The sequence below is a fragment of the Branchiostoma belcheri genome, unplaced genomic scaffold (genome assembly GCF_001625305.1).
Source record: "Branchiostoma belcheri isolate BF01 breed outbred unplaced genomic scaffold, Haploidv18h27 scaffold546, whole genome shotgun sequence".
NCBI classification, from domain to species: domain Eukaryota; kingdom Metazoa; phylum Chordata; class Leptocardii; order Amphioxiformes; family Branchiostomatidae; genus Branchiostoma; species Branchiostoma belcheri.
The window spans coordinates 25,062-32,890 of record NW_017804183.1 but is presented as its reverse complement, the minus strand read 5'-3'; the positions used below and the strand labels follow the sequence as shown (position 1 = coordinate 32,890).

At 41.6% G+C, this 7,829-nt stretch overlaps 1 protein-coding gene across 1 annotated transcript; it reads left to right on the top strand.

Moving 5' to 3' along the window:
* Positions 1–4,274: 4,274 nt before the first annotated feature.
* Positions 4,275–7,808, top strand: LOC109481275 (leucine-rich repeat and death domain-containing protein 1-like). Its single transcript, XM_019783810.1, has 2 exons — positions 4,275–5,538; positions 7,219–7,808. The coding sequence occupies exons 1-2, from the start codon at positions 4,275–4,277 to the stop codon at positions 7,806–7,808; spliced, it is 1,854 nt and encodes a 617-aa protein (XP_019639369.1).
* The last annotated feature ends 21 nt before the right edge of the window (positions 7,809–7,829 follow it).

Genomic DNA, 7,829 nt, shown 5'->3' with positions numbered 1-7,829 from the left:
ATGCAGAATTCTGTGCAGAATTCTGCATCCGAATGCAGAATTCTGCAGAACTGACCTAGTCCCAGGGGACCTATCGATGATACCTACGTAACTTTCAGCGAGTAATATAACATATTCTAGAATATTAAGTCTCCTTGTCAAACTATGTCTTAATGGTGAAAGGTAGTCCGGAATTAGAGTGTCAGTCCGGAATTAAAGTGTCGCCTGTTTTAGGTGAAAAATTGAACAAGAAGCCATAGGCGACAATTCTCCGTGAAGTTTTATATATTTCAACAAAATCCCAAGCGTCAACGCCAGACCTACTGTGCAGACATTATAATTAGGCAACGGTTAATACAATGAGGGCGCGTCACAAGCATAAAACATACAAAGAGCTAAATGCATTACTGCTCCCAGGGCGTGTAAAGATACTGTGCTTCAAGTTCTAACTTCATTTTAATTACACACACACAATCATTGCATTCACATAAAGATCGGACTATCATGGTCGTGTCTAGTAACAAAGACAGCCCCACCGTCTTACGGTGCCTGTACCTATTAAATTAAGCGCGCCTGGAACAAGCCAAATTCCAGCAACAGTGGCGGTAAGCACCGCGAGTGTTACTACCGCCGGCCAGATAACCAGGATATCTGCTTACAGTACCTCTGCTACCAGACAACTGCCTAAACCTACGGTCTATTCCACAGGATTGTAAAAGTAGGGATGTTTCGAAAATAACCATTTACTCCAATATCAAAACAGCTACGGTAAAAATAAAAAGACGTGCATCATCCCGGACATAATGCAACACCACATGCGAAATTACACAGATATGCGACGTACGGCAGAATGCGTTTTGGCTGCGAACATCTTCCAAAAAACTTGGCATCTCTTAACCATGGGCAAAAACATCTGGAACCACTTATAAAAACCACCCCGTATCTGCATGAACTTTTACCTCCCCCCCCGCTATTCCAAACAACGCGTTTTTCTGGACCGTTCCAATTCGCCTCGTAATTGTAGGGGTGCGTCTGCGATATTACATTGACCGCGAAAGCAGCAACGGCAAAAATACACATTCGTGCATCAACACGGGCATGCCCGCAGACGGCGTATAAAATTGCGTGCCGATTACACGAAGAGAACCCAGTGTTTTGACTGCGAACATGAAAAATCAGCCGATTACAACACTCCGTCCGGAGGTCCTGACCTCCTTCACGGAGTAACAACTATCCAGTCACAGATTACAAAACTTATTTTCAAGATCATGCCTGGATTTCGTAAGAGCTGCCAATTTTTTGGAGGGCACCATTTTTTAATCTTATAAAAAAATGTGGGTTTTAATGGGATGCCTACCAGAGATCAAATTCACTTTTGAGAAAATCAATGACAAACAAGTATCCAGAAGCAAAATTTAATGGAAAACAACTGTACCAACTTGATAAAGTTATGAATTGACAAGTATCCAGAAACACATTGCAAAAATGATTTTAAAGTCTGTTGAATCCTTCTCAAGAGCTCAGCTCCATTGAAGTTTGTCCAATTTTTGGGAATAATATGCTGAAATTGATCTGGAGGGTACTTGGGGGTTACAAGAATTAGGAGGAGGTATCAAGTCAGAGACAGCTGTCTCTCCGGGTCAGGGGTCAATTGCAGCCAACCCTGAAAATCTCCAAATACACACCAAAAAAAGACATGCCTCCTATTGTCCTATGGACTTGGCAGTCTGTCCCTGGTGTGTTGATTTGAAATGTTTTGGATCCTTCAGCAGCCTTTAATTCTACACATTGTGCCTCAGGCCTCAGTTTGACACCTACAGTTAAGGCTCCACCCTACCCAAAGGTCACAGCTGGAACAGTGAAATTGTTAAGTTGTTTAATTACAGTCCACCATTAATACAGTCTGAAAACAACACACAGTCTGTCTTGCTTTCCCCTGTGTCCCTTTTTCCTTTAGATTTCCTGCTTTAATTGTGCCATTCTTTTGTTGCTAAATGTAGGGATGTTCAGAAAGTTAACTGAGTACAATCGTATTACAAACGCCCTTTGTAAATAATGAGGTTGATGACCTTGAAGCCACGCGTACATACTACATTACATCCTTTTTTAGACCAATATTCAGCCTCCAAGTCTGTTGGAGTCTATATATAGAATGATAATGATTTAGAACCTTTGTTAATAAGAAACCAATAACAAACTAACATGTAACATGTACAATGTACCAGCTGGGGTCTTGCAATTTCTACCATAAGGTTAGCAATACATGACATAGTATTTAATTGTTGTTACAGTTGTATATTGTATGTACCTTAATTGTGTGGAAACCATTAAAATGTGTTTTCACCTTCATTGCATTTTAAAAAATCGCTATCATAATGGTAGCCCTTACATAAATAAGTGTGAGATTATTAATAGAATGGCGCTATTTTCTTGTTGATATCAACATTAGCCAAGATTGCAATCTGACAGAATCACAGATTTTGTGGGGACAGTCCGGTGTCGACACTCTCTGTCGAGTTGACAGAGATCACACTCAGTCAGAACAAGGAGGTTAAATACATATTTAACCTCCTTGTATTAACCTCCTTGGTCAGAATCTATGCCAGCACAATCAACAATATTTACCGGTAGAAATCCTGATTGGAGTTTAATAATATATTATTCATTTTTCTCACGGTGCATGTGGATATTTGCTATGTTTTTACGATCCAGGAAGATTAGCTGCATATTCGTGTATTTGTGTATGACAGCTTATGGACTGAATAAAGTGTCCAAGTATCCAAGATATTCGCTTAAAAGACAGAACTTTGATGGCATGTCACTTAACTACTTAAAGAGCAGGCTTGCACTATATAAGAACCCAATAAATTCGGCTAACGTAAACTACCAGGCCCCATTCTGTCCCTGACTACCGTGGTGGTAACATGGGCACAGGGCTCTTGAAGACACTTTGTGTTGTAACATATTGAAGACAGATAAGGAATTTATGTACATGTACAGTCTGTTTTACAGAAAGAAGATAGCCTCACCTTACCCAGAATATAGTAATTACACCACTGTACTGTTTTGCCAAGGTTTGGTGGTGTTATAGATTGGCCGGCAGTTACTTGAACAGTTCTAACAGAGATCCAGTCTACATGTATACTAGTGCTGCTTTCTCATACTACCAAATTGACACCACAATTGCAACCCATATTTCTAGACTCACTTACTATCCAAGCTAATTCAGTTGTGAGGTTGACATTTTAGATATCTATAATTAGAGGCTTTGATGAAATGTTGACAAGACAGTTTGAAAAATTGAAATTTGACCACAAAGTTGGTTTTCCAGAAACTGAAAGTTGCAGATAGTATTTTCTTGATTTATGTGACTCAGTTACAACTATCCCGATCATTCTGCATGGTTTGATATTGTTAGTTTGAAAACCAGTATAGAAAAAACATTTGAATTTGTTCAAAAAGAGTGACAGTTATTATGCTAATCTGTCCCTGCCATTGTTTTCGGTGGCTGGACCGTCTAGGATGTTTATTAGTTTATGTGGTTATGGGGGTCAATTCACTATTCAAGCTGCTGGAGAAGCCACAGTGGGGAGTACTTCCTTATTGCGTCGCCCTGGGCACCGAATCCTCCAGTTTAAGATCAACAGATTGACTTTAAATTTAATAAATGGAAGACCATCCTGACACATTTCTATCATTCTTACTGTGATATCTGTTGAAAGAGAGGCTGATTGCGATCAGGTAGAATTGGTAATGCTGCCAGATTGCAATCTCTACCCTGACATAGATATGTGTGTGTGTTATGATATGAGTTTGTGAATGAGTGTTTAGGCCACACCAATTTAATTTCTTGGTTAACGGATTATTCGCCCGCTTCATTTTTTTTTGTGATTTGCAAAAAAAAAAGATTCTGGATCAGAATTAACCGCAAAATGCTCATATTTTGCCCTGAACAGTTGAAAACAGTCCTTTTCTTCCTAGTTGTTACAGTTATTCCATCCTTCAATGCAGTGGTTCCATTAAAAGTTCAAAATTCATTGTTTAAATTTTGAACCAGCCTGGTGTGTTGACTTCATGCATGCCTCCTATTGTACCATTTTGGGTCATAATAGGATGTCTAGGCCTGTTTTTATTTTTTTTCTCACACGCCCGCTCCATTATTTTTCTAGAAAAATCCGTTAACCAAGAAATTAAATTGGTGTGGCCTTAGTTGCATCTAAAACATGTGTGATGTTGGTTTCCATCCTATGCTTATTTTATTAATTTGTTTCACTACACAGAAGGAAAGACTCAACATGGGGGGATTTCTGAGTGGACAGCAGAAGCCTAAGATGACAGTCGACGGTCGCCTTAAACTTGACCTGAGTAACCGGGGGCTGACGTCCATCCCGGAGGAGGTGTTCGATATCACTGACTTGGAGGTTCTAGATGTGTCCAACAACAAACTCACCAGCATCCCGGACGCGATCGATCGTCTGAAGAAACTTGAGCATTTGAAAGCTGACGGCAATAAGCTGACAAGTTTGCCAAAGGCGATTGGTTCCTTGAAGAAATTAACACACCTGTATGCTTATAATAATCAGCTGGAAGAAGTTCCACCAGGGGTTTGTTCTCTGTCCAACCTTGAGGTGTTGAATGTCCATAACAACAGACTTTCTACCTTACCTCCTGATGTGGAAAAGCTGCAAAACTTGAGGGAACTGTACATTAATGATAATCAGCTGACAGAGGTTCCACCAGGGGTTTGTTTTCTGTCCAACCTTGAGGTGTTGAATGTCGGTAACAACAAACTTTCCACCTTACCTCCTGGTGTGGAAAAGCTGCAGAAATTGAGACACCTGAACATTTATGGTAATCAGCTGACAGAGGTTCCGCCAGAGATTTGGTCTCTGTCCAACCTTGAGGTGTTAGGTGTCAGTAGTAACAAACTTTCCACCTTACCTCCTGGTGTGGAAAAGTTGCAGAGATTGAGAAGACTGTACATTTGTGGTAATCAGCTGACAGAGGTTCCAACAGGGGTTTGTTATCTGTCCAACCTTGAGGTGTTGAGTGTCGGTCAGAACCCCATCCGACGTCTCCCAGATAACATCACACGACTCACCAGACTGAAGACTCTCAGTGTCCGCAGCTGTCAGTTTGAAGAGTTCCCCAAACAGGTGCTGCAGCTGAAGAAGTTGAAGACATTGTATGCTGGAGACTGCAAGTTTGACACTGTTCCAGATAAAGTGGAATCCTCACAACCCCTGTGTGTCTTGCATTTGGAACTTAACCGCCTCAGAACACTGCCGAGTACCATGAGCCACCTGCACAACCTACGGGAGGTCTACCTCTTCAACAACAGGTTCGACACATTCCCAGAAGTCCTGTGTGAACTGCCTGCCATGGAGAAACTGGACATCAGGAACAACAACATCACCAGGCTCCCAACTGCCCTTCACCGAGCAGACAAGCTGGAGGTCTTGGCTGTTTCTGGAAACCCCCTGACATACCCTCCACAGGATGTGTGTGCACCTCCAATTGACAACATCAAGGCCTTCCTGAAACAGGACGCTGAGAAGGGTATTTTTTTGTTAATTTGGTGATCATGAATAGTGTGTAGATGTGTATATCATCTGTTTATATTCTTCTGTCATTTCTTTAAATGGATTCACTTTCTTTATTTTGGGCCAAATGACCTGAAATTTGGTATGAAGAGTTGGCCAATACCGCAAGGCTTTTTTTCTTCATTTTTTTTATGATACAGGCTTTTAGAATTGTTTATTTGTTTTTTTGTGCCATTATCTGCCAAAATCTGTACATCCGGGGTCCTGGAGACCAAGTATTACACCCAAATGATCTGAAATCATTAATTATGGAATATTTCAACTTACTGCATTAACCCTTTGCAGCCATCATGATAGTAGAATAACCACGTTTGCTTAAGATCTACATTACGTAGTATCAGTCATTCTTAATAAGTATTTCAGAATCAGATGGAGAAGTGTCATGCATGTGATCAAGGAAACAGATCTTTAGCAAAGGTGTACCAGACCGACCACGGGTCGGATCGCCCAGAGGCCGGAGGGAGATCCAATCCGTGGGAGGGCTGCTGGGACCAAGGGTGATGCAGAATACAATGTGTTGTGTTTTATTTATGTCATACCCACTCGAGAAAACAGACATTTCAATGCAAAATGTGCTAAAATTTGGTGTATCTAAACAAAAAAATGTAAGGTCATCAATTCCAATATCTGAAGTCAGTTTTCGAAGATTCGGTGTGCGGGAAACACATTTTTAATTATTTCATGGAACATTTGGAAGCCCGTGCTCTTCCTCTAGTGCCTCAAAAGAAAAATAGGTTTAGATCCTGGACTTATATTTCAATCATTTGCAACTGAATTTCATTTATTTTGCACAGAATCCAAACTACTTGAGAAGAATTAAAAATATCTAATATATTTTTAAAAAATGTTTCTTTGACAGATGGATGTTGTAATCCTTGGCACAATATCGTTAGAATTATGAAAAAAATACGTTTTTGGATATATCAGTATGGACATACATGTATTAGATAAAAAAACCATGGTAGGGAAGAATGGCAACATTCTGAGTTTAAAGTATACAGGGAACCAACACACACTGAACAGTTACATAATAAATGGCCTTCAAACCTCAATCAACTGTCAGACGAAAATTGGACATGGTACATACAAAAGACCGAAATCACAGTTTATAAATATATAGAATGATAAAAAGGCAAATATTATCTACAGTCTCAAATCGGAGGAACTCAACATATATTGTACCGCTCACAATTTGCAAACCTAAGTTCGATAGTCGAAGCACAGGGGAAGCACTTTCAGCAAAGGAGAGTTGCTGGCACCTATACATGTAGGACTGGTGATTGATGAGTCCTTTGTGACAGCCAGGCACCTCCGGGCACATCATGTGACTGTGTGCTCCTTTGTGGCTCGGGGCTGTCTTCTGCCTCCCTCACACAGACAGTAACTGTAGTTAAAACTTTGTTGTGTGATGGTTCCGTAAGCATGATCCTGATGCCACCTGTTTCGCTTCACGGAAGTTTCCTCTAGCCGATTGGGCTGCCTGCCAAACTTTTTTGAGGTTTGCTTTCATGCCTTTCAGACCCATGTAGCAAATATCATCTCAATCAGCGAAAGGTAATTTTGCATTTAAATATCTGATTCTTGTTTCACAGATACAGCAGCACCGCCTAATAGAAGTGGTCATCCAATGCCACAGCCAAGTGCACAGCCAAGTTCACAACAAAATTCACAGCCAAGTTCACAACAAAATTCACAGCCAAGCTCACAGCAAAATTCACAGCCAAGTTCACAGCAAAATTCACAGCCAAGTTTACAACAAAATTCCCAGCCAAGTGCACAGCCAAGTTCACAACAAAATTCACAGTCAAGCTCAGAACAAAATTCATATACAAGTTCACAGCAAAATTCACAGCCAGGATCACAGCCAGAGTCACAGCCAGGGTCACAGCCAGAGTCACAGCCTGGGTCAGTGCCAGGGTCACAGCCAGGGTCACAGCCAGGATCACAGCCAGGGTCACAGCCAAGCTCACAGCCAGGGTCAGTGCCAGGGTCACAGCCAGTGTCACAGCCAAGGTCACAGCCAGGGTCACAGCCAAGCTCACAGCCAGGGTCAGTGCCAGGGTCACAGCCAAGCTCACAGCCAGGGTCACAGCCAGGGTCACAACCAGAGTCACAGCCAGGGTCAGTGCCAGGGTCACAGCCAGGGTCACAGCCAAGCTCACAGCCAGGGTCACAGCCAAGCTCACAGCCAGGGTCACAACCACAATCACCTGGAAACAACACTGATCCTGAAGGTAATCACAATCA

Excerpts from the sequence above, each read along its gene's own strand:
- LOC109481275 (XM_019783810.1), top strand. The coding sequence starts at position 4,275 with ATGGGGGGATTTCTGAGTGGACAGCAGAAGCCTAAGATGACAGTCGAC. Across the intron at positions 5,539-7,218 it reads GAAACAGGACGCTGAGAAGG|CCAAGTGCACAGCCAAGTTC; the intron begins GTATTTTTTTGT and ends CCAATGCCACAG.